This window comes from Lepus europaeus, chromosome 7 (genome assembly GCF_033115175.1).
Source record: "Lepus europaeus isolate LE1 chromosome 7, mLepTim1.pri, whole genome shotgun sequence".
Lineage (NCBI taxonomy): Eukaryota > Metazoa > Chordata > Mammalia > Lagomorpha > Leporidae > Lepus > Lepus europaeus.
Window position 1 is genome coordinate 102,204,391 of NC_084833.1, and position 27,320 is coordinate 102,231,710.

Sequence of the window (27,320 nt, forward strand, 5' to 3'; positions counted from 1 at the left end):
AAGTACCAAAAACTTACATTTAAAATAAAGTGCTAGGAGGCCTAGGAATTCTGAGAAATTATCAGGTAGTAGTAAGAAGAAAGGAGGTGACAAGCCAGTGAGTCTTCGGGTAGGCCCACACACGCCAATAAAAAGAATGGTGTTCAAGGTAAGAAAACGTATTGGTCTCTTTTGTCAAAGCTCCCATATTATTAAAGACTCTCACCCTTAACTCTGAAAAGTACTTTTTACTGGAAAGAAATATTACAGGAAGTCTCCTCAATTTCTGCAAGGCCAAATAAGGTACCTTTACTCCCGCTAAAAAATCTCTCTCATTTGCTCATGAATTGTTTACCTTAACTCTTAGAATCTCTTGGATTCCTTAATCCAAAGCCATGGCCTACATTTACAATGTATACAGTTCCCACAGGGCCCTAGAAACAGTATTAAAATAAAACTGCCCTATAGAGTTTATTGTCTATCAAAGAAAAGTGGCCAATAAGTCACTGGATTGAGGTGCTTCACTTGACATCTTAGTATCTAGTTCTTCAGCAAAGCCTCACATAGGCCAGGAGGTAAGATGTGCTTGTGTGAAGTCAAACTTGCATGACAGACTGGTTCACCAACACCAACAAGTGACTCCAAGAAGTCTTTAAAGAAGTAATTACACCAGGGGAGGAATCAGCACAGACAAGACATGGCTTTCTCAGGAGGACGGTGCTATTTAATCTTAGAAAGGGCAGCCGCTCTTCTTTCTGTGTTCTGGAACAAGGCACGAATTAAAGCTTTTACTTCGCTTGAGGAAAATGCAGCTGCCAGGGGCCCTTTCCCATCTGCCCACCTGCAAAACAAAAGATAGAATTCTAGTTTCCACCAGGTCTCTGAAGTATAAACAAGGTTTAAAAATCACTGTTTGAACCAAATATTCATTTCAAGTGGAAATAAAACAAGCCCTGGGCATCACTCCTCCTGCTTACAGATCTCCTCCTCAACAGAGCTCTAACTAGCACAGCCAGATGAAGAGACCAAGTGAGCAAGGTGCAATTGTTCCCCCTTATTCATTTTTTTTTAAGATTTTATTTATTTATTTATTTGAGAGGTAGAGTTATAGATAGTGAGAGAAAGAAACAGAGAGAAAGGTCTTCCTTCCGTTGGTTCACCCCCCAAATGGCCGCTACAGCCGGAACTATGCCGATCCGAAGCCAGGAGCCAGGTGCTTCCTCCTGGTCTCCCACGCGGGTGCAGGTGCCCAAGCACTTGGGCCATCCTCCACTGCCCTCCCAGGCCACAGCAGAGAGCTGGACTGGAAGAGGAACAGCCAGGACTAGAACCCTGTGCCCATGTGGGATGCCGGCACCTCAGGCGGAGGATTAGCCAAGTGAGCCACACGCCGGCCCCTGTTCCCCCTTATTCTACGCTCATTCAGCCCTCTCGGAACTTGACAATTATACTGCACTGTGCCGGCGCTGTGGCACAGTGGGTTAACGCCCTGAAGCATTAATGCCTGAAGCGCTGGCATCCCATATGGGAGCCGGTTCAAACTCGCTGTTCCACTTCCGATCCAGCTCTCTGCTATGGCCTGGGAAAGCCGTGGAAGATGGCCCAAGTCCTTGGGCCCCTGTACCCACGTGGGAGACCCAGAAGAAGTTCCTGGCTTTGAATGGTTGCAGCTCCGGCCGTTGCAGCCAATTGGGGAGTGAACCATCGGATGGAAGACCTCTCTCTCTCTCTGCCTCTCCTTTCTCTATGTAACTCTGACTTTCAAATAAATAATAAATCTTAAAAAAAAAAAAAAAGAAATACCAAAGGCCAACCAAATACATGAAAAATACATTTCCCTAGCTATCAGGGAAATTATGCAGATAAAAACCATAATGAGGTAGCATCTCATGCCAATTAGAATAACTATCATCAAAAAAACAAACTGCAAATGCTGGGGAGGACATACAGAAAAGGGAACCCTTATATGCTGTTAGTATAGCCATTGTGGAGAACAGTATAGAGGTTCTTCAAAAAAAAAAAAAAAAAAAAAAAAAGTGAACCACAGGCAAAGCATTTTAACTGACAAAAAAAACTGGTATTAAAAAAACAAGGAACTCCCAGAGTCAATAATGAAAAACAAACCAATCCCCAAAATGAAGAGCAAAATAATAGAACAGGCATTTTTACAATAGAAGAAACATTAATGAGCAATGAAATGATGCTCAAACTCATTAGAATCTGGGGAAAAAAACAAATTAAAATAACAATGAGTTCTCATCTCACATTAACTAGATGAGCAAAAATTTTCAAATCTGGTAATTCCAAATACTGGTAAAAATGTGAAACAACAGGATAAAGGAATTATGAAGCAGGTATGCAATGGATATGACACAGCAGTGAAACTGACTGCAGCTATACGTCAAGGATGAATTTCACAAACATAATACTGAACAAAACAAGCAAGCTACTGAAGAGCCCATGGATAAAAAGATCAAAAACAGACAAGTCTGAACTTCATATTGTTCAGGAATACATGTAAATGTGGTATATAAAGAAAAGGCAAGGAGATAGCAGAGTTCAAGATGTGTTCATGCCTGAGGAGCATCGGAGAAGGATAGACAGGGGCCTTCAAAAGGTGTTTCTACCAAAGTTGGGTAACAGGTAGATAAATTGTATTGCTTCACATGTTACAACTTTAAAACACTTAAATTACACATTACACATCACCAGCTTCTTCAGTAAGGAATGTTCTCAATTAGAGATTAGCCTTATGTTTACTGAAATCTCTATAAGAATAAAAGATCTTGCTAAGCAGAAAAAAAGAGTTGAGACCTACTAATGTGGCCATTTCTCTCATAACAAGGCATCAATGATCCTTCTTAGGCTATTAGGAGGCCCAAAAGGTCTCATCTGCAGACCTCTAGAACCTATTACCTAAAAACAATGTTCTTATTCACTAAGGCTTGTCCATATGTAATTAGAAGTATTTTGACATAACTTTTTTCAAATAGAGATCCCATTTACATTGTTTTATAATGGATAATATTTGCTGCAAACAGCTGAGACACATCTAGAATGAGTATTCTAATGTGACAGGACATCTGTAGAAAACCAAGCTAAAGCAGACAGACAGTAGCTACGGGGATGGAGAGGGGCCTTAGAGCCTCTACATGGAGTTGCCTGTGCCAGGAACACTACTCATTAGTAATCAATCAACACAGTATATAAGCACAACTGGATGTGTGAGTAACACACATCTATTCTGCTTTGCGAAATATCAGTGACCTCCACAAACTACACGATAGAGCTTACACTCTCCATGCACGGCAACATTAACTGACAGGTGTTGAGAGAAAACCACAACCACTATATTTTTTTAAAAGAAGAACCTTTTCTAAGAGTATGGTTCTTAACCTCTAAAACTATTGTACTCCCTGCACAAAAACTGTTGCCCAATCAATGGTTTGAAATCAAACAGATAAATGCACCCACTATTAAAGTGAGCAACAATTTTCATCCAGGTATCACAAGGTTGTACTTCTTACAAATGCTAGATCATGTGTACAGCATGCCAAAACCAATGGTCAAGCTCAAAATACTATAACAAGTAGTGCTACGAATGGTAATATTACTCTTGTAGCTGTGGAGAGATTTTATACATCTGTAGAAGGGTTACACGCACCGATCCCCAATTTCCTGCAAGCTGGCTTGTAGCATCATCATCAATTCTTTGAAGGGCATCCATTTTGGCACATAGACTGGAACCTCTTCTTGATATTTCTTATTCCTGCTTTCTTCTGACAGAGGTGCAAAGACTTGAGGTCCTTCATCCATCACTGTTTTGCACAAGGAATATAATCTATCACCATCTTCAGTTGAGATGTCCTAGTTTTGCGCAAAGGGAACACAACAAATAGAATTGTGCCAGCTTAATTGTAGGGAAAGGGCAGATCTTTGGTGTAGGCTGTCCAGGTGGGTCAGCTACAGTAGTGTATTTTGTGACCAATTTAGTACACCTGACTAGCTTATCAGCACTCTGACAATACTCTAAAGCTAAAATGACACAAAATATGTTTCACCAAATTATCAGTAATTCAGTTTGCCTGCATGAGAGAATCCATCTCTCCAGCAGAGTGTGGCGTGGCTTTCTGCAAGCAAGGCATGTTATCACAAGCAAGGGTTTATTCCATCCAGGCTTCAGGTGATTTTCCTGTAGGGTCACACATAATCTCAGCTGCACTGGTGTACTGGGAATGCCACAGCCGCACAAGGCTGCATTTACTTTCCTCAGCAATTCAGTTCATGTGCAAATTAAATTACTTTATACTATATACACTGGGACCACTGCCCAGTTTCTATCTTCCTCATTGATAATTTAAAAATGCTAGAATGAGAAGCAGTACAATCCTTCCTTACATAGGTATAAGAGAAATTAACAGGTCTCCAGCAAAACAGAATTAAGATAAAACTAAAAACAGATAACATGAGTTAGATAAAAGAAACATGAACAATTTCTTCTACCATCTGTGTTGATTAAAAATGAGACATAAATATCACTTTCTTAAAGTCACTTCTGAGACAAGAATTGCACCTCCAGGCTAGCAAGGCATTTTTTTAATGGTCCTTACCTCTAGGGCAGTGATCCGGCCAATGATCTCAGAAATCGCTGTATTGAGTAAAGTCCCCATAGCCTTGCAATATATATTCACTGGCAAGACATCCTGCCACACAGTTCCAAGTCTCTTTAGCTGGTGTAGCACCTGTCAGAAGAAGACAGCTATTAACATGCCAGAGATTGTGGCAACTCACATTTTCCAAATTTACATATATGTTTTTTTTGGGGGGAGGGGGGTGGATTATGCAAAGATGATGTAAGGTAATCAAGAATATTTGCTTCCTGAATGTGTACTGAACCTGGGTAATATCCCTGGTACATGAAAAACAGACTCATCTGGAAGATACAAAAACAGCAGTAAAAAGATAAATCACTTGAGAGAGGGGCAGAGATGGAAGCTAACATTTTACATTTCCCAAATTCAAGTTCATGAGTCATCTACGTGCTACAATAGACTTACTAGGTAATGGAGAGAAAGCTTCCTATTATCTTGGTGTGGCATGTGGAGGGAAAGTTCTTAAACATGACTGTAAAAGGTATCTAGATTTTCGAATGGGGGAGTGAAAAAATCACCTGAGCTACTTATTACATATTCTCTGTTGCTTAAAAAAAAGGGAGGTTATCTAAGGATAGAGTATAAATTCTAGCACTAGTAACAGCCTCCCACCTGCCGGATTGCTTTACTTGCTGAAGAATAATTCTCTTCATCGTCCATGTTTGAAAAGTTCCTGGCACTTGATAATCTTTCCAAAAGTTCACCTTTCTGTGCCCGCATTTGTGCCAAAAAACAATCTGTCCCTATGATGGGAAAACAGAAGAAAGAATTGTAAAAGCTATTCAATGACAGACTGCAAAACCAGGGCAGAAGAGAAGAGACAACATAAAGCATGTATCTATTCTGCTTATATAAAAACAATTGCTAGAAAACATCATAACACTGTCCTATAGATCCTAGAAACAACTACTTCTAATACATTAGCCAGTCCCTCCAACCCTCCTCTCAAGATAATAAGTCTTTCAAAACTTTGCTTAGAGTCAGACTTAAAAAAAATTTATTTATATAGAAAAAGGAGCTACTTGTTATTCTTTTTTTTTTTTTTTTTTTTTTGGACTGGCAGAGTTAGACAGTGAGAGAGACAGACAGAGAGAAAGGTCTTCCTTTTCCGTTGGTTCACCCCGCAAATGGCTGTCACAGCTGGTGCGCTGCGCCGATCCAAAACCAGGAACCAGGAGCCCCCTCCTGGTCTCCCACAGGGGTGCAGGGCCCAAGCACCTGGGCCATCCTCCACTGCCTTCCGGGCCACAGCAGAGAGCTAGACTGGAAGAGGAGCAACCAGGACAGAATCTGGCACCCCAACCGGGACTAGAACCCGGGGTGCCGGCGCCACAGGCGGAGGATTAGCCTAGTGAGCCGTGGCACCGGCCTACTTATTATTCTGATATACCTATACCACCAGAGAGGAAAATCAGGAATTGAAAAACTAAATGAACCATAAAGATTCTCTGCTTTTCTTAGGCTATCATTAAATGTATTGATTTATTCCACATTTCATTTCTTTTGACTTTTAATAATCCCAATTAAAACCAAGGGGAGCTGTCTTGTTTGCAAAAGAGTAAGCCCTGACATTAGTGACCTCTTATCAACAATGCAAACAGAATTGCCACAATACAAGTCTTAAGTGCTTTCTTCTGAGCTAACTCTGATGTAGTAGTTGCAACACACACCAGCAATGCATTCTGGAACTCTAATGTACCATGAACTCATATAACAAAAAAGTAATGCTCCTACAAAGACTGCCTTCACTTTACAAAATCAAGTAACAGATCATTTGCAAATTAAATGCCCTCCCACCTTCCAATACAGTTTAGGACCATTGCCTAATTTCTAACTACTTAATTCATGAATTATGAGCATATGAGGCTGCAGCCGGCGTTGTGGTGTAGTGAGTGAGGCCACCGCCTGCAGTGCCAGAATCCAATTTGGGCGCTGGCTGCTCCACTTCCAATCCAGCTCTCTGCTATGTCCTGGGAAGGCAGTAGAAGATGGCCCAAGTGCTTGGACCGCTGCACCTGTGTCGGAGACCCAGAAGAAGCTCCTGGCTCTGGGCTTCGGATTGGCCCAGCTCCAGCCATTGCGGCCATCTGGGAAGTGAACCAGTGGATGGAAGACCTCTCTCTTTCTCTCTGCCTCTGCCTCTCTAAAACTCTGCCTTTTAAAATACATAAATAAATCTTTTAAAAAGAAAACAAATACATGAGGCTAACAAGATGCATAATCCACGTTTTCCTTCAGGTAGGGTTTCAGTTACCAAGTCTCCTGAAGCCGGGCACAAGATCCACAAATGTAGTGGTGCCATCACAAAGAATGGGAGCCAGGCGTAATCGGAACTGATGGCCAAGGGTCAGCAAGTGGTGAGCAATATACATACAGTTGTTGTGGTGAATGGCAGCCAACTGGGGCAATTTCTGCAGATTCTCCCTAGGCCAGGAGGAGAGGTAGAAAGAAACCACGTTAGTGAAGTTCTGGTTGATGAAAGCCACCACTCTTCTAATGTATTTCGAGGCTTTACTAATCATCTACTGTATAAATGATGTACCTAAGAGGCAATCTCATCATTCCCAGTCCTATTAGGAGTGAAGCCATTCTGCCTGAATGTGACCTTATCCTAGAACACCACCCCAGTGATTAGCAAAAAGATTAAGGGAATCAAAGTGTTTACCTGAGGCAAGTCTACACTGGAAACCTAGCAGAGCGAGGTATAATTCCCCTGAAATTTAACTCTGATAAGTCCTTGGAAATACAAATTTATTTTTTCTCCAAATTCCTACTTCATTTATATAATGAATTATTTCACTACTTTTTTTTTTTTTTTTTTTTTTTTTTGACAGGCAGAGTGGACAGTGAGAGAGAGAGACAGAGAGAAAGGTCTTCCTTTTTGCCGTTGGTTCACCCTCCAATGGCTGCTGCGGCTGGCGCGCTGTGCTGATCCGCAGCCAGGAGCCAGGTGCTTCTCCTGGTCTCCCATGCGGGTGCAGAGCCCAAGGACTTGGGCCATCCTCCACTGCCTTCCCGGGCCATAGCAGAGAGCTGGTCTGGAAGAGGGGCAACCAGGATAGAATTGGCGCCCCAACCGGGACTAGAACCCAGTGTGCCGGTGCCGCAAGGCGGAGGATTAGCCTGTTGAGCCACGGTGCCAGCCTCACTACTTTCTAATTCACTGGTTTTTAATGCTGACTACAAATTAGAGGCACCTGGGAAATGTTTAAATATACAGATGTTTTAACTTAACTCCAAACTAAGTAATCGCTGAAAACTTTCCACAGGTGGTTTCAATTTCATCCACAATTACTATCATTGCTTAAAAAAAAAAAAAAAAAAAAGATGTATTTATTTATTTATTTATTTATTTGAAAGGCAAAGTTACAAAGAGAAAGAGAGAGGTCTTCCATCCGCTGATTCACTCCCCAATTGGCCACAACAGCCGGAGCTGTGCCAATCCGAAGCCAGGAGGCAGGAGCCTCTTCCAGGTCTCCCACGTGGGTGCGGGGGCCCAAGGACTTGGGCCATCTTCTACTGCTTTCCTAGGCCATACCAGAGAGCTGGATTGGAAGTAGAGCAGCTAGGACTCGAACCTGCGCCCATACTGGGATGCCGGCGCTTCAGATCAGGGCGTTACCCTGCTGTGCCCATTGCACCACAGCACCGGCCCCACTATCATTGCTTTAATTCTTCTACACCTATTTGTCTAGCTTAGGAAGAAATTTGCTGTAAATCCACTAGCAGTCATTCAATTAATACTTTCTAGTTTGCTGACTCAATGTCAGGCTAGGGTATGCAAGCCAGAAACTACCAATTTAAGATAGCTGTCCTCATACTGAGCTACCCATCAGAATCACTGGTAGGACTTAAAAAAGCACAGATGCCTGGGTTTTATACCAGACCTTAACCAAAAGCTCTAATTGTAGGTACAAATACAAAGAGTCTTCAAAACATTTTTTAAAAATACGTATTCTAGGGGCCAGCGCTGTGGCGCAGCGGGTTATCACCCTTGGCCCGAAGTGCCGGCATCCCATATGGATACTGGTTCAAGTCCCAGCTGCTCCACTTCCAATGCAGCTCTCTGCTATGGCCTGAGAAAGCAGTAGAAGATGGCTCAAGTCCTTGGGCTCCTGCACCCACATGGGAGACCTGGAAGAAGCTCCTGGCTCCTGGCTTCGGATCGGCACAATTCCAGCTATTGTGGCCAACTGGGGAGTGAACCAGTGGATGGAAGACCTCTCTCTGCCTCTCTTCTCTCTGTGTAACTCTTTCAAATAAATAAATAAATCTTTAAAAATATGTATTCTAGGGGCTGGCATTGTGTCAAGTAGGTTAAGCCATTGCCTGCAATACCAGCATCCCATATGGGCACTGATTAGAGTCCAGCTGCTCTACTGATCCAGTTCCCTGCTAAAGCACCTGGGAAAGCAGCAGAAGATGGCCCCAGTGCTTGGGCCGCTGCACCCACGTGGGAGACCTGATGGAGTTCCAGGCTCCTGACTTCAGCATGGCCCAGCCCCGGCTACTGTGGCCATTTTGGGAATGAACCTGCAGAACCTGCAGATGAAGATCTCTCTGTCTTCCCTACTGCCCTCTGTTAACTCTGCCTTTCAAATAAATATATCATTTTTAAAAATGCATATTATAAAAAACTATACATGAGGGGCTGGCAGCCACCGGTTTGAGTCCCAGCTGCTCCACTTCCAATCCAGCTTTCTATTATGGCCTGGGAAGGCAGTAGAAGATAGCCCAATTCCTTGGGCCCCTGCACCCACATGGGAGACCCAGTAGAAGAAGCTCCTGGCTTTGGATCGGCACAGCTCCAGCTGTTGAACCCATTCAGGGAGTGAACCAGCAGATGGAAGACCTCTCTCTCTCTGCCTCTGCTTCTCTGTAACTCTGCCTTTCAAGCAAAATAAATAAATTTTTAAGAAAAAAAAGGCCGGCACTGTGGCGTAGCAGGTAGAGCTGCAGCCTGCAGTGCCAGCACCCCATATAGATGCCAGTTCATGTCCCGGCTGCTCCGCTTCCTATGCAGCTCTCTGCTATGGCCTGGGAAAGCAGTAGAAGATGGCCCAAATTCTTGGGCCCCTGCACCAGCGTGGGAAGACCCAGAGGAAGTTCCTGGCTCCTGGCTTTGAATAGCCGTTGTGGCTAACTGGGGAGTGAGCCAGCAAATGGAAAACCTCTCTCTCTCTCTCTCTGCCTCTCCTCTCTGTGTAACTCTTTCAAATAAAGAAATAAATCATAAAAAAAAAAACTATACATGAATTTCCAAATTTTTTTCCACCAAAATAAACTTACCTTTTAACTCCATTTTCCATGGATTTTTTTTTAAGTATGCTTGTATGTATATTCATATAGTTCTGTAAGTGAATCTAAAATTTTGCCAAAACTGAGATCCATAAACTAGAACAGTGTATCTCAAAAGTGTGGTGCCCTGACAAGCAACAATGGCCTCATCTTGAGATTCATTAAAAATCTAGATCCCACCAAGACCTTCTGAATCAGAAACCTTGGGCACAGGAACCGGGATCCAGGAACTTGTAATTTAACTAGGCTTCTGGTGATGCTGACACACACTAAAGTTCACGAAGCACTGGTCCAACACAAAGTTTCAGGATCCAAAGGAGAAAAAGGGGCAAATCTAACTCCACCACAAAGTGAAGAGTGTTCTAAGCCAAGCAAACATCTAAGCCAACGGTCAGAATCATCCAGGAAAAGGCTGTCAGCTGACTCCTGAATGTTTTCTCTCTTCCTTGACTTGACTACAGAGAAAGTGAAGTAGGAATTTTAAACCACAGCAAAGAGAATGCAAGCAAAAATAGTAAGGTTCAAAATAAATGTCTGGCTTAATAAAAACAACAGGTGGGCCTAATTAAAAGCATCTTAATTGTTCAAAAATCTGAACTAAAAAATACTTCAAATAATAAATTGATTTTGTCTTTGAAAACAATCCTTGGTACTTATGAAATGCACGAAGTTTGTATTCCTTAAATAAAAGGTTTCTTTGGGGAAAAAGAAAAAAGAAAACAGTCCTCGGCTATGAATAACTTTGTTGACATATTATAAAAACATTTATAAAAGGCACCCAAAATACTTAATTCAAACAAGAGAACACCTGGAGGCTTAGGGCTGAGTAACTTTTCAGATGAGCCAAAACGGAGGATGCTAAGTAAATACAGCCTACAATAGCTAGGCAGTGTGACTGATCTTACTTGGCAGTTAAACAGCATTCTCTTGTGGTAGGTCAGTTTGCAGAGCTTTGAATGACAAACGTGATATGATTACAGGATAACAATACAGAGTATGACTGGTTTTCTTGTTTTCTAACCAAGTACTATAATTCTGAAAATGCCTTGCATCAAAAAACAGGGTTCTTTTGAGTTTTCAAATTTGTGTCACCCAACATACTATAGCATTACAGCACCCTTATTGATTTAGTATAAATTGTCAAGTCCTCCAAATTTTTTTTTTTTAATATTTATTTTATTTATTTGGAAGGCAGAGTGAGAGAGAGAGAGAGAGAGAGAAAGATCTTCCATCCATTGGTTCAATTCCCAAATGGCCACAATGGCTGAGGCTGGGTCAAAGCTGAAGCGAGGAGCTAGGAATTCCACCAGCTCTCCCATATGGTGGCAGGGGCCCAAGCACTTGGGCCATCCTTCACTGCTTTCCATGCGCATTAGCACGGAACTATCAGAAGCAGCACTCCAATCAGCACTCAAGTTACAGGATGCCGGCATTCCAAGTGGCAACTTATCCTGCTGCACCATAAGCCCAGCCCCCAAAGACGTGTTTTAAAATGGCTTACAAATCACATTTTATCATAAATTTTAGTAACCAAAATATCTTTGATGGAGTTACAATATTACTTAATTTATCTTGACACAGACATTTCAGACAATCACCATACATAAATGAGATACAGTGGCACTTACTTGTGATATGTTGGTACAACATCATGGAACAAATGGAAGATATTCCTCACTGAGTAGAAAAGTTGAACAGCACTAAAAAGAAATGCATAAAGGACTTACTGAAAAGGAGAAAAAAATTCAAACTATACCTTCAATGAGGGCCATCACTATCTCCTTTGCTCACTGCTAGAAAACACCATTAATCTAGATAGAAATGTACGCTCAACCAAAATCTACTAACTAGATTGTAGTTTTAAATATCTGGACCCATTAATAAATTTACGAACAGCAGCATTTAAACCAAAGCCTCTTTTCCATTTATCAATTTATGTTCTGCTGGTGGGCAGACTATGCTTTTAGTAACAAATGAAGCTAAGCCTCAAGCAAATGTCACCCACTCCCTGCTGCACTCTGCAAAGGGCAAGGTATCAATAAAGGCACTCACTTGGTTCTCTCTGAACCAGCCTGACTTTCAGCTTTCACCTTTTCTCCTTTTTACCCAACGCAAGGAGATGAATCAACATTTTCTAGGACAGAATCTAGCCCTCAAGATTTTTTGCCCTTTAAATCTGGTCTTAAAACACCTAAAGATTATTATTATTAAAATATACTTCAAAAGAGCAAATAAAAGTTTGTATAGCCTATATCTACAAAAAGTATCTTAAACTATGTACCTTGAATAACTCAGAGGGATTCCACAAATATTTAGAAAAGTCACAGCTACTATATCAAAAACAGTTACCATTAATTACCATGGCATCTGACTGAATTATTTCATTTTATTTTTGCTGAATATGTAGCTGCTTAAGATTTGATAATGGGAAAGGTTTGTTCTAGCATGATTGTGCTTCTGCTTGTCCTATTAAAAACCACACCTTTTATCGGAAAGAATCTCTAGAGATATTCAGTACAAAAAATATTGCTTGGTGTTCTATGTTCTCAAAAACTTTAAGAAATACTGCCTTAGATGTCTAACTTCTGGTCTGCTATATTTCAGGAGAGTGACATGTGAAGAAATAGTCATTCTTATAATTATTTTGCCAAAGGAATATATTCTTCCTTAATTAGGAAAAATTTTGGCCAGCGCTGCAGCTCAATAGGTTAGTCCTCCACCTGCGGCGACGGCACACCGGGTTCTAGTCCCAGTCAGGGTGCCGGATTCTGTCCCGGTTGCCCCTCTTCCAGGCCAGCTCTCTGCTGTGGCCTGGGAGTGCAGTGGAGGAAGGCCCAAGTGCTTGGGCCCTGCACCCGCATGGGAGACCAGGAGAAGCACCTGGCTCCTGCCTTCGGATCAGCGCGGTGCGCCGGCCGCAGTGCACCGGCCACGGCGGCCATCGGAGGATAGACCAACAGCAAAGGAAGACCTTTTTCTCTGTTTCTCTCTCTCTCTCACTCTACTCTGCCTGTCAAAAAAATTTTAAAAAATAAAAATAAAAAAAAAATTAGGAAGAATTTTTCTTCCTTATTATTAGAAATGAATAGATTTGTAAATAATTCATTAAAGCTACGTAACTAACTTGGTAAATATGTTCTTACTAGAGCAAAATCAAAGAGAGGGCTTTGTATGTGGAGATAAAATAAACTCTGGAGGTCTGTGTGAAATTGCAATTTGATTAAGGCACATCCTAACTGAAACTGTTTTCTACTATAAGAATGAAAAGTTAAAAAGCTGCTAAACATAGACACAAAGGAAATAGGCTTTTGTAAGCCTGCTCAACAATCAGCTTGGGCTTCAGTCTGCCATTTTCTTCTCAGTTTAATCTAGGACCAGGAAAGGAGCTTATCAAACGAAAAAGAGATTCAGTATGAGATGTGGAATAGAGTTTGCGGTACCCTGAATACAAGATAGAAGTCATCTTGAAAAAGTGATACCAGATATTTGGGATGTTTCATTCTTTTCCTTCTACTTTTGGCTGCCTAACACATTATTATAATTACTTTAAAAAGTAGTATTTTATGTAAATTACCCTGATTTGATCAGTATACACTGTATACATGAATTGAAACATTACACCATGGCTGGCTAGTGCTGTGGCATAGCAGCTGCCAGGAACGCTGACATCCCATATGGGCACCAGTTTGAGTCCCGGCTGCTCCACTTCCAATCCAGCTCCCTGCTAAAGTGCCTGGGAAAGGAGCAGAGGATGGCCCAAATGCTTGAGCCCCTGCCACCCACATGGGAGACCCAGAAGAAGCTCCTGGCTCCTAGCTTCAGATAGGCCTGCTCTAGCCATTGCAGCCATCTGGGGGAGTGAACCAGCAGACAGGTGATGTCTGCCTCTGTCTCTCCCTTTCTCTCTCTCTGTAACACTGCCTTTCAAATAAATAAACAAATCTTAAAAAAAAAAAAAAAAACTTTAAAAATGTAGTAAAAATAAATATTTGAAATGTAAACTAACTAGGGCCTAGATTTCAAAAGGTTAAAAGAACACTAGGCTAGAAGCCAGAGCAAATCGGAGCAGATGGTACTACTACTGCTATTACTACCAACATCAATAATAATAAATGAACATTTGAATATTAATTATTTTTCAAGAAGTATTTTAAATTATTTTCTTTCTTTTTTTTTTTTGACAGGTAGAGTTAGTGAGAGAGACAGAGAGAGTTATAGACAGTGAGAGAGAGACAGAGAGAAGAGTTATACACAGTGAGAGAAAAACAGAGAAAGGTCTTCCTTCCGTTGATTCACTCCCCTAATGGCCGCTACAGCTTCCTCCTGGTCTCCCATGTGGGTGCAGGGACCCAAGCACTTGGCCCATCCTCCGCTGCCCTCCCAGGCCACAGCAAAGAGCTGGACTGGAAGAGGAGCAACTAGGACAGAATCCGGCGCCACAACCGGGACTAGAACCTGCGGTGCCAGTGCCACAGGCGGAGGATTAGCCAAGTAAGCTACGGCGCCAGCCTATTTTAAATTATTTTCATGTGCATCCTCATGTAGGACTACTCAAAAGTAAAACTTAAACCAAAAGTAAAAAACTTAGTTAAAAAATGATTGACAAATTTTTTTTTGGGGGGGGAGATGTATACTTTAAAAATTTTTTTTATTTTAATTTTTAATTAGTTCTCAACAAAACTAATTAAAAATTGTTAATCTTGGTCAGCATCTGTGGCTAATCCCTTTTTGTTCCTAAAAGCTCCTGGCTCCTGGCTTCAAATAGGCCCAGCCTATCCCTAGATGGCTGCAATGGGTAGGGCTGGGCCTATCTGAAGCCAGGAGCCAGGAGCTTTTAGGAACAAAATGGGATTAGCTACAGATGCTGGCCAAGATTAACAATTTTTAATGTCAAAGAAATCCATTTGTCCATCCATATATGTGGTCTAACATCTTGTTATTGTAAATAACATCTACATTAATGTAAATAAAAGTTGGAAAATAAACATGTGTACACTGTTTTTCTAGAAAAAAAATTAATAGGATGAGAAAACTCAAAGAATTACAGCTAATTTTCTTAAGAAATGCCTAGTCAGACAGGCCATCTTCAGACAACTTGGAATCGTACCATTGGTCACTACTGGTGGTTGCCTCTAGTAAAGTCTGATAGGCAAGTTCCATTAACTTCTTCACCGATTCACTGATGCGGCATGTGGGCAATGAGAAGGAATGTCGGTCCAATGTATTTTCAGGCTCTAAATTCACCAACTCATTGCACTGACTTTTGGACACTCTCTGTATTTCTAGCTTGCCATCTTCGTGAGGGCTGGGTAAGTCTGGCACACTTATCTTACAATCAGGAGTAATCTAAGATTAAAGCACAGAAACAGAAAATGCACTGTTTTCAGAATAATTCAAATGCAAGAATATAGCAAAGAACAATACGCAGGTTGCTTCCATGATAAAGCTGGGACTCTACAGAGTAATTAAACACATAATAAACACAGAAATATTTTAATAACTGTTCACTCTTGAGTGACAGCATGTCTTAAGAAATATGCAACCTAGTTTACTATGAAACTTTTCCAATCACTCTTTATCTTAGTGGAAACAGCAAAACTATGCAAGTGGCCCAAGATTTCAGACAAACAGAAAAACTTTTAAAAATCATTTTTCTCAGATTATTATTAACAGCAGGACAACTGTATTTATGTTTTACTGTCTAAATTATTAAATAAAGTATTTCACACTAGATACAGATGTTGGCTTAGTCAATGAAATAACCAGCTCAGACTAGCATATCCCTCCCTTAACAAACTTCAAATTAAAACCAAAGTAGCCTCCCTAACCTTTATATACAATGAAAATCCTCAGACTTGGGATGGGACTAGATGCAAACACTAGGCTGTGAATCTGAAAACAGTAATATTTTCTTAACCTAACTTTTAACATTCATCTCACCTCTCTGGATCTTGTAAAATGAACATACTGTACTGATAATGGCTTTCAAACCTTGCTTCTCAAAGATGCCTCAGGGGCAAAAAAAAAAAAAGGAGAGATTAAGCACGTGGAGGCAGTGGGCTCCCTACACCCACATACTGCACATACTGAACCTCTATGGAAAATTTCTAATAGAAAAGTTCCAAATCTAATAAAAAATGTTTAAGTCACAGATTCGGCTTATTAATCGATAAATTGGTATAATATATACTTCAGAAAGATGTTATAGTTTAAATGAGAGTACAGATGTCAAAGATTAGGTTGTCAAAAATTATGGCTACCATTAGAATGCTGATGAAAGCATGTAACTACAGAGATGACAAAGAATGCTAATGTTGGTCACAAAAATAGTGGGCCCAGAATATAGATGATCAAAAGAGTTTGATTTCATGAGGATGGCAATGGAATCTAAGACGAAAAAATAGATCTAATATGTTATCTCTCAAGTAAAAAGGTAAAAACAAAACAGCAAAAGAGAACAACTTTACAGATCTTTTGGGAAAATAGTATACATAGAGGAACTTAGAGAAAGAATTTAGATAAAGATAATAAAAAAACAATTAAGTTGAAAAAGGCTTTTAGAGAGGGAAGAGGAGCTTTTCAACATTAAATAGTTTAAAAGATCTCATTGCAGAGCCTAAACTCCAAGAGAAAGACTCAGGTTAGTATTTAGAGCCGTGGTTCTCAACCAGAAGCAATTTTGGCAACATCTGGGATACTCCAGGTTGTCACAACTGGGAGAGGTACTACTGGCATCTTGGGATAGAGTTCCCACAGGACAGCCCTACACAAAGAATGATCTGGCCTCAAATGTCAACAGTGCCAATACTGAAGTTGTGACCTAGAGCAAGCTACATTAGGATTTAAGAACTCAAGAAAAAATGCAGTTTTATAGAATATCAGAATAACTTGAGTAGGGATCTCAGAGATTATTTAATTCAATTATCTCATATTATACAAAAGGAAAATGAGGTCCAAAAATGTTAGATTAATCCAGTCAGACAGTAATCCAAAACTGCTATTTATAAAAAGGAGTCATGACAGAAATAAAGGGGGTTACACTAACTCATTTACCAAATATTCACTGTGCACCCTAGCAGTGTTACATGCTAGAGTGTACCAGGTATTTCAATGATGCTGGAGACAGAACAGTAACCAAAAGGGTCAAACACTAAAACCCTGCCCTCGGGGAGCTTAGTTCCTGAGGAGTGAGAAACAATAAACGATTCACATAAAATACTGTTCGATGATAACATAAAGAAAAAAAAAGCAATTAAGATGGACAGAAAAAAGGAGGAGGTCACAATTTTTAAGAAGTGGTCAGAAGTGCTTTTTTAAAAACAGCAAGTCAGGTATTTGTGATAAGAGGGAACAAAAGACTGAGGTTCTGCAACCTAGTGGGCCTGGCCCTTCAAGGAACAGCAAGGACTCCAGAGTGCCTGGGCAGAGCAATGGAAGAAGAACGCAACAGGTGAGGGTTACAGAGTCCATGGGAGAAATCACACAAGGCCTTGCAGGCCATTGTTAAGGGTATTGGGTCTCCCATGAGACGGAAAGCCACTGGATTTGGGGCAGAAGAGGGACATAATCAAATGATACTCAGGTAAAAGAAATCACAGTACCGTTCCTGGAACAACAGATATTGACTCCCTTAACAATCCAAAATTACCACAAAATGTGTTAATATCTGAGTACTTCACAGAGCTGATTATATTGTTGGAGTGAACACAGTAATGGGCTACCCCAAAGAAAATGGGAGATGGCAGAATAAAGGATTAAAGAAGAAAGGGAACAGTCTCTCAGTGATGGCAGAAATGGCTGAGTAGTCTTCTATTAAGGGACTGCCTTGTTCTGTTTTAATCTCAGTAGTTTAGTTTCTTGCATTTACAAAATATTATTTTACATAGGTAAGAAATGAAGAAAATAAAACAGAAAAGACAGTGCCTACAATTATCTAAGGTCAAAAGAGTAAATTACCCACAATGCAAACTACTTAGTTCAATGCCCTTGCAGGCTTAATTATTTATACCCTAGGTTTTTTTTGTTTTTTTTTTTTAATTTATTTGTTTTATTATTGTAACTTCAAAACCACTCCACCTATTAGCTTAGGAGATGAAGTCAACATTTTCACAATACGATACTTCCTGGACCTAATACAGTCCAAGAATACCTGTCCCAAAACTGTGGACTAAAACCTTCAGTAATAAAGGTAAGAATAATCTGCTGTCTAATTTCAACAACAGCAGTCCATTACATTTATACAGAACTTTTCATAAACACTGCTTTCACATGCATTATCTTATCTGGACCTCACAATACCCAATGAAAAGGGCAGATATAGGGACCACTTTAATGGAGACAAAACCAACGTTCAGAAGAATAACTTGCCTCAGTGACCTCGGCAACTGTCATGCTCTCTTCCACCTTATTATATGTGTCTCAAAAATAAGCCGCTTCCTAAATGCAATGTCATATAACCCTGATACCTTCACAGTGTTGTGGATTTCAGAGGTCATTAGGTTTCTGGCCGCCACGATCACATCCTGGCACTTCTTGTTAGCAAAATGAGAATTGATGTTACGGGCATATTTCAGCAAATCAGTAGTATCACCTTTTAAAAACCTCATCTCCTTTAGGGCTTTTTCAAATTCTTCAGTAGACTGTATGATCTGACAAACACAAGGAAAAGGAAAGAATTATATACTTGTCCCTTGCCATCTATGGGTAACTGGTTCCAGGACCTTTTTCAAATATTAAAATCTATGGATGCTCAAGTCTCTTATATAAAATAGCATAATACTGGAATATAACCCATACATATCCTCCCATCTGCTTTAAATTATCTCTAGATTACCTCTAACATATAATAAAATATAAATGCTATGTATAAACAGCTGTTATACTGCATTGTTCAGAGAATATGACAAGGAAAAAATTCTGTACATATTCAATACATTTTTTTAAAATATTTTCACTCCACAGTTGGTTGAATCCACAAATGGGGAACCCACAGATACAGAGAATTGACTATACATATACACCATCTCAGTATTAAAATTTCAAATTCAGGCCGGCGCCGTGGCTTAACAGGCTAATCCTCCGCCTTGCGGCGCCGGCACACCGGGTTCTAGTCCCGGTTGTGGCACCGGATTCTATCCCGGTTGCCCCTCTTCCAGGCCAGCTCTCTGCTAGGGCCCGGGAAGGCAGTGGAGGATGGCCCAAGTGCTTGGGCCCTGCACCCGCATGGGAGACCAGGAGAAGCACCTGGCTCCTGGCTTCAGATCAGTGTGATGTGCCGGCCGCAGCGGCCATTGGAGGGTGAACCAACGGCAAAAGGAAGACCTTTCTCTCTGTCTCTCTCTCTCACTATCCACTCTGGCTGTCAAAAAAATAAAATAAAAATAAAAATAAAAGAATGGGTATTTAAAAAAAAAAAATTTTCAAATTCAATATATAAGAAAGAACAAGAATAGATATGGACGTTTAAGTTTTAGATAAGATCATCAATTACCAGGTATAAAATATAGATTTTTCTAGTTTTTTTCTAGTTAAAAATATTTTATTAAAAATAACTACATATTTATGGGGTATGGTGATATTTCTTTTTCTTCGTGATTCAAGAAGCATTTTAAATTTACTTTAACAATTTTTTTTTTTTTTTTTTTGACAGGCAGAGTAGACAGTGAGAGACAGAAACAGAGAGAAAGGTCTTCCTTTTGCCGTTGGTTCACCCTCCAATGGCCGCCGCGGTAGCGCGCTGCGGCCGGCGCACCACGCTGATCCGATGGCAGGAGCCAGGTGTTTATCCTGGTCTCCCATGGGGTGCTTTTAACATTTGCCAAATTCATTTCATATGCAGATATTATATACATACATATGTATATATACACACTATTTTTTCTTGAAAGCAAGGCTATTATCACATAATATGGGAATCCTGACAATGTTCATAAAAAAGGCTATTTTGTCATATAGATGATATAACTCAATGAAGACAATATTTATAACTATATACCAAAAATAAGACATCCACAATATTTTTATACTTTCTATATATATTAACTTCCACACATAAGAGAAAACATGATTTTTTTTCTTTCTGTGTCTAGCTTATTTTACTTAGCATAATGATCTCCAGTTCTATCAACTTTGTTCCAACAGTCAGGATTTCATTCTTTTTTATGGCTAGTAGTCTATTCTCTCTATATATGTACTGCATTTTCTTTATCGACTCATTAGGTGATGAACACACAAGTTGATTCCACATCGTTGCCATTGTGAATCTGGCTGCTAAAAATGGAAGTACAGGTATTTCTGTAATATGCTGACTTCACTTCCTTTGGATATATTCCCAAAAGTGGAACAGCTCAGTCATATGGTAGACCCATTTTGTATAATGGTAAAGGTATCACTTGGGATGCCCACATTCTATATTTGACTGCCTGGGTTTGAGTCCCAGCTCTGCTCCCACCCAGTTGTAGCTTCCTGCTAATGTGCACCCTGGATAACAGTAAATAATGGCTCCAGTAGTTGGGTCCTTGTCACTCATAAGATTGAGTTAAGCTCCTGGTTTTGATCTGGCCTAGCCCTGGCAGTCACAGGAATTTGGGGAGTGAACTAGCAAATGGGAGATCTCTATTTGTCTCTCTTTCACTCTGTCTCTCTTTCAAATAAAACAAATATTTAAAACAAATTCATTAAGAAAAATAAATTTTTCTTTTTAAACAAGAAGTATTTATTTATTTGAAAGGCAGAGTACTAGAGAGAGAGGAAGAAACACAAAGAAAAAGAGATCAATCATCTAGTCACTGGTTCACTCCCCAAATGGTTGCAACAGAAAGGGGTTGGCCAAGCCAAAGCCAAGAGCCTGAAATTTCATCCAGGCATCTCACATGAGTGACAGGACTGCCACGGAAAGCCATCCTCTGCTGCTTTCCCAGGAACATTGGGAGGAAGCTGGATGGGAAATGGAGCAGCCCAGATTTAAACCCGTGCCCTTATGGGATGCCAGCATTACAGGTGGTGGTTTAATCCACTTTGTCATTACACCAGCCCCTAAATAAAAATTTCTAATTTTATTTAGTCAAAGATCTTTAAAACACTTACTTTAGTATTCAAGTAAATGCTAAAAATAAGCAAAACAGTAAAGTATCATACAAAGCTACTATACCTAATATAAGTATAAAAGAATTTTTAAAAGTATGAAAAAAGTCCTCAAAGAGCATGCCAAAGAGAAATGAAGCTAAGGGGAATTTGCTTCAATTCATCATTTAAAATTTCTTTATTTCTTATTTTTGATTAACATGTAATACTTGCATATTTTATGGGGTATCATGCATTATTTCAACAAATACATATACAGCATAAATTGAGCCAAGAAAAAAGCCTTTCCACTTCCTTATCTTTATGTTTAGAGCTTACCAGCACCTCTCTTCCAGTTGTTGATACAGTATACATCACTGTGAATTAAAGTTATCTCAGTGTACCATGGAACACGAGAACCTGTTACTTCTATCTAACATGAATAATTTTTTAAAAGATGTAACTAAAGAACAAAAGATCCCAAAGGAAAACTAAAAGTCAACAATAGGAACCAAGACACCAAGTGTCTTAAAATTTTGATATCCCTGTTCTTTACCTCTTCATATTGCTGTAACTTGCTGCTGTTTGTTGGAATAGAATAAACCAAACAGTTTTTGATGAGGCACTCAGACAAGTCCTCCCAGATTACATCACCAAGTATCTCAGCCAATACAACTGTAGATGGTTTTTCATTTTCTAGGTCAGTATCAAGCGGCAAATCTGAATTCAAAAGAAAAAATTTTAAATAAAAAAACCAAAGTCCTGTTATATTATTAATTTCCATAGTTTTCTAGAAATCTTTAAGATATTAGGAAGAAAACAGCATAAATTATTCCTGAGCCATGTCAATGATTGCATGTAAATACATAAAACTACTTTTATTATTTTATTTTTACTGCTCAAATGAATCAATTATACTATATTACTGCCTGCACTCTGTAACACTGAGATATTAAGCTATCTACATTATAATCAACTCATCTGAAAATATGAAATATGACAAGTATATAGAAAATTTCTGCTTTCCAAGTCAAAACTGGTTTAGTAGAAAATCTCATGCTTTAAAATAACAAATGCATTTTCTTCATCTATGCATAGGATCTGAGAGTTTATCCAAAAAATCAGTAAGCATTCTACATAAAGCAAGATATCTGGTCTACCAAACAGAATATTTCAATATATCCTCTATAGTATATAGTTTTTTCCAACACATTTTAATGATACTATATTTAGGATAGCCTACATTATTCAATTAAATAGTCGCTAAGAACCTATGGCCTTGGGCTGGCATTCTGGCGTAGTGGGTAAGGCCTCTGCCTGCAGTGCCAGCATCCTATATGGGTGCTGGTTCAAGTCCGGTTGCTCCACTTCCGATTCAGCTCTCTGCTATGGCCTAGGAGGGCAGTGGAGGATGGCCAAGTGCTTGGGCCCCTGCACTCGCGTGGGAGACCCAGAAGCTCCTGGCTCCTGCCTTTGGATCAGTGCAGCTCTGGCTGTTGTGGCCATCTGCTGGAGTGAACCAGAAGATGGAAGACATCTCTCTCTCTCTCTCCCTCTCCCTCTCTGCAATTCTGCCTTTCAAATAAATAAATAAATCTTAAAAAAAAAAAAAAAAAAAAAAAAAACCCTATGACCAACATAGAAGGAAGAGGATTAGTAAAAAGAACCAGGGGGACGGCGCTGTGACATAGGGAGTAAAGCCGCCACCTGCAGTGCCAGCATCCCATATGGGTGCCGGTTCAAGTACTGGCTGCTCCACTTCTGATCCAGCTCTCTGCTATGGCCTGGGAAGGCAGTAGAAGATGGCCCAAGTCTTTGGGCCCCTGCACCTGCATGGAAGACCCAGAAGAAGCTCCTGGCTCCTGGCTTTGGATCGGCCCAGCTTCAGGCGTCGTGGCCATCTGGGAAGTAAACCAGCAGATAGAAGAGCTCTCTCTCTCTGCCTCTCCTTCTCTCTCTGTGTAACTCTGACTTTCAAATAAATAAATAAATCTTTAAAAAAAAGTCTCCATAGAATATTGTGCACCAAAATTATAAGATTTTCTAACAAAGATCGGTGCAGCTGTGGCTGTTGCAGTCAACTGGGGAGTAAACCAGTGGATGGAAGACCTCTCTCTCTCTCTCTCTCTAACTCTGACTTTCAAATTAATAAATAAATCTTTAAAAAAAAAAGGGGGTGAGGCCCTCATGTAATATGATTAGTGTCCTTATAAAAAAGGAAAACACTAGAGATGCAGGCACAAAGAGCAAAAACCATGTGAAGAATGAAAAGAGGCTTCAGGGAAAGCCAAACGTGCCAACACTAGAACAAGCAATGACAAGACAGAGTATGTAAAACCAGGTCATTAAAAACCCTAAGGATGGGGCCGGTGCTGTAGCGCAGTCGGTTATCACCCAGGCAGGAAGCGCCCGCATCCCATATGGGCACCGGTTTGAGACCCGGCTGCTCCACTTCCGATCCAGCACTCTGCCTCAGCCTGGGAAAGCAGTAGAAGATGGCCCAAGTCCTTGGGCACCTGCATGCACGTGGAGGACCTGGAAGAAGCTCTTGGCTCCTGGCTTTGGATCAGCCCCGCTTCAGCCATTGTGGCCATTTGGGGAGTGAACCGACAGATAGAAGGCCTCTCTCCCTCTCTCCCTTTCTCTGCCTCTCTCTCTCTCTCTCTGTAACTCTGCCTTTCAAATAAATAAATCTTTAGAAAAAAAAAAAAAACTTTAAAGATGCTTATATTGGTGATAAGATATAAGGAAAATAACAGCTACTGCAAAGAATTTAAAAATACATCATATGTAATGGGAATTAAACTTGCTCTGGATAGTTTCACAAAACCAAAATTGCAACGGTAAAGCATACCTTATAGGACAATATATTTTGAAGAAACTTTTTAAATAACTAGCCTAAAGACTAAATTTGTAAACCTTAGTATAGATAGGAGACATGAGTTTTAAAAAACAAAACACAAAAACCATTCTAGTATTCAGAGTTGTCCAGAAGATGGAATACCTGAAGAAGTGAATCCCCTGTCACTGAAGGTACTCAAGGTGGCTATATGACCACCTGATGTTCAAGAGGAGAACTCAAGCATCAGAGAGAACTGGACTGAATCACCTCTTTGATTCCTTCTTACTTCTCAGATGCTTTGTTTACAACTTTGTTTCTGTCTAATAAAAATAAACTTGTACTTCTCGGGTAGACGCTGGGCCTAGTGATTAAGACATCAATTAGGATGCCCGAGTCCCACATTAGAGTGCCGAGGTTTGACACCTGGATCCAGCTCCTGACTCCACTTGCTAATGCAGACCCTGGGAACTAGCAGTGATGGCTGAGTCCTGCCACCAGAAAAGGAGACCTAGATTGAGTTCCAGTTCCAGACTCCTGGCTTTGGACCCCAGGCTTTTGAAAGCATTTGGGGAGTGAACCAACAGATGTCTCTCTCCTCTCTGCCTCTCAAGTTAAAAAAAAAAAAAAAGCTCCCCCCCCCCCCCAATTGAATTTCTCCTTAAGCGAACCTTAAGTGAAGAATCTGGGAAGAAGAAAATCTACTTCGGACTTCTACAGTTTATACATATCCATTTTTTTTCTTCTCTACTCCTGTCAAAATTATACAAAGAATTCCCTGCCTTACATCTGAATTATTTATATATAAACTATATATGACTATCAGGAAGGTTTACAAACAATAGCAGAATTTCTTTTTTGTTTTCTCCACAGCAGCACAGCTTGTGCAGACTAGTCAACTGGGGCTGGCATTGTGGCACAGAGAGTTAAGCCATCACTTGTGATGCCAGCATCCCACATCAAAGAGCTGGTTCAAGTCTCAGCTGTTCTGCTTCCAATCTGCTCCCTGCTAACGTGCTTGCAAAGGGAACCGAAGATGGCCCAGGTGCTTAGGCCCCTGCTACCCATGTGGGAGACCTGGATGGAGTTCCTGGCTCCTGCCTCCAGCCTGGCCCAGCTCTGGCTTGTTTTCAATTAGGGAGTGAACCAGTGGATGGAAGATCTCTATTTCTCTATTTCTCTCTCTCTCTCTATTTTGCCTTTCAAATAAATACATAAATCTTTTAAAATAATAATAACTCAGAATAGTTAAGGAAAGGCAAGTCAGATAGACTAAAAAGCAACAGTACTAAGATAAAACACCAGGGGTGGTATTTGGCCTAGCTGTTATGATGGAACTTGAGGGTCAGCGTGGTGGTACAGTGGGTTAAGGCTCTGTTTGGGACACCTGTACACCTGTAACCCATACTAGAGTGCCACCTGGAGTCCCAGCTACTCCACTTCCAATCTAGCTTCCTGCTAATACATCCTGAGAGACAGGAGATGATGGCCCAAGTACTTGAGTCTCTCTGCCACCCACAAAGAACTAGGCAAAATTCCGCAGGCTCCTGACTTCTATCTGGCCCAGCCTTGGCTGTTGTAGGAATTTGGGGAATGAATCCGCGGATGATGTGTGTGTGTGCGTGTGTGTGTGTACACACACACGCACACACACGCACACACATGTTGCATCACTCTGCCTTGCAAATAAATTAATCTTAAAAAAAAAAAAAAAGACATCACTTGGGATGCCCTCTTGCCATATCAAAGTGTCTGGGTTCAAGTCCCAGTCCTGCTTTCTGCTAATGAGCACCCTTAGGGGCAGGAGGTTATGGCTCAAGTACTTGAGCCCCTGCCACCCATGTGGGAGTCCTGAATTGAGTTCCTGGCTGCTGCAGGCATTTGGGGAGTGAACTATTAGATGGGAGATTTCTCACTCAATCTGTCTGCCTCTCAAACATTAAATACCAGAAGAAACTTACAATATGGAATCTCCCCAAAAAGGATTCAAGTGACAAACTGTCTGTTTACAAAGATCTAACCAATGGTCTGAGTTGAATGTAACTATTTCCTGTGTTAAACCCTAGTCTGTTTACATCAGATTAATATTTTTCCCATTGAAATATGCAAAAACAGTACTTGGTTCATTTCTGCTTACCTTACTAGGATAATTAAAGCAAGGGTCTCAAAATGTATGATACTCTAAGTCCAGTGAGAGAAGTGCAGCCTAGAATTAATTATATTAACACAACAAATAAAGAAGTTGGGTATCACTGATGACCGTACTTGTCAAAAGAGAACAAGGAAGGAATGCAAAGTAGGTAAGAAGGTAACTATTTTGCTCCTATGGCATACTTTACTAACTTCTGATTCTCCCTTCATCATGTTATGGGCATTTCTGCTTTAAAATAACATTTGTTTTGCAAACAATATTTACTTTCCCAAAATATCAAAGCACTGCCTCAGGGATACATACTTAGGAGTTGTTTCTGGAGCACTTCCAGTACAAGTCTGATCTTCTCAAAAACTTCAGATGGCGATGGATGTTCCAAACTAGTCATCACAGATTCAAAACGAACAATAACTGAATTAGGCTGGTTTTCTATCACAGCAGAAAGGGATGGGCAAGATGCCAGAGGTCTAAGGATATACTTCAGCAGCATCTGACCTGAAAAGCCATGCAGACACTCATCAGAGATCACCAGAAGAAACTCTTTAAAAAAGATCTCAAAAAAAACCCACATATATATATATATATATATATATATATGGATCTGGGGTAGGTGTTTGGCACAGGTGTGGATGACACTTAGAAAGCCTTCATCCCATATCAGAGTCTCAGCTCCTTCACCTCCAATCTAGCCTCCTATTAATGATCACCCTGAGAGGCAGCAGATGCTGGCTCAAGAACTTGGGTTCTTGCCACCACTTGAGGATCTGGATTTAGTTCCAGGCTTTGGCTTGGGCCCAGGCCAGCTTTAAGACAAGACATTTAGGGAATTAACCAGTGAATGAAAAATATTTTTCTCTCTCTGCTTTCCATATAAAAATGAAAATAAATTATATATGTACGCATATATATATTTAAGTATAATGGCTGGCATGTAATCATAGTATATATAGTTTGGTTGTTCAAACTTAATGACATATTTTATATATTTGTATATTTTATATATACTATTATTTATATAATATATAAATTACTTATATATATAAATGTGTTTTTAAACTTGAACAACCAAAATACACATGATTACATACCAACCAATATGTACTGCAGATTTTCCCACTGAAACTTTCCACATTGTCTTACAGATTTTGATTTATTCAACAAACCAAATAAAATTAATAGGAATTAGTTTTTGGTTAAGAGGGGGAGAAAAATGCAAGCCATTAATAAATAATAAAAGGCAATATTCATGATGATTCCCTCTGAGGAATTCCGAGACCAAACCCTATCATTAACCTTCCAGAGAATATTATGATCTCTTCTGTCATCTCTTTATCACTGG

General features: G+C 40.2%; 1 protein-coding gene across 1 annotated transcript in view; it reads right to left on the bottom strand.

Moving 5' to 3' along the window:
- Positions 1-212: 212 nt before the first annotated feature.
- Positions 213-27,320, bottom strand: part of ZW10 (zw10 kinetochore protein) — a 39,144-nt gene continuing 12,036 nt past the window's right edge. The window contains exons 7-16 of the mRNA XM_062197031.1: positions 26,285-26,476; positions 21,547-21,710; positions 18,395-18,577; positions 15,037-15,275; positions 11,558-11,629; positions 6,886-7,055; positions 5,244-5,374; positions 4,590-4,721; positions 3,644-3,846; positions 213-820 (exon numbers count right to left, since the gene is read on the bottom strand). Of these exons, the coding sequence (XP_062053015.1) occupies positions 700-820; positions 3,644-3,846; positions 4,590-4,721; positions 5,244-5,374; positions 6,886-7,055; positions 11,558-11,629; positions 15,037-15,275; positions 18,395-18,577; positions 21,547-21,710; positions 26,285-26,476 (1,607 nt within the window). The 3' untranslated portion in view covers positions 213-699. The remainder of the gene's footprint in view (positions 821-3,643; positions 3,847-4,589; positions 4,722-5,243; positions 5,375-6,885; positions 7,056-11,557; positions 11,630-15,036; positions 15,276-18,394; positions 18,578-21,546; positions 21,711-26,284; positions 26,477-27,320) is intronic.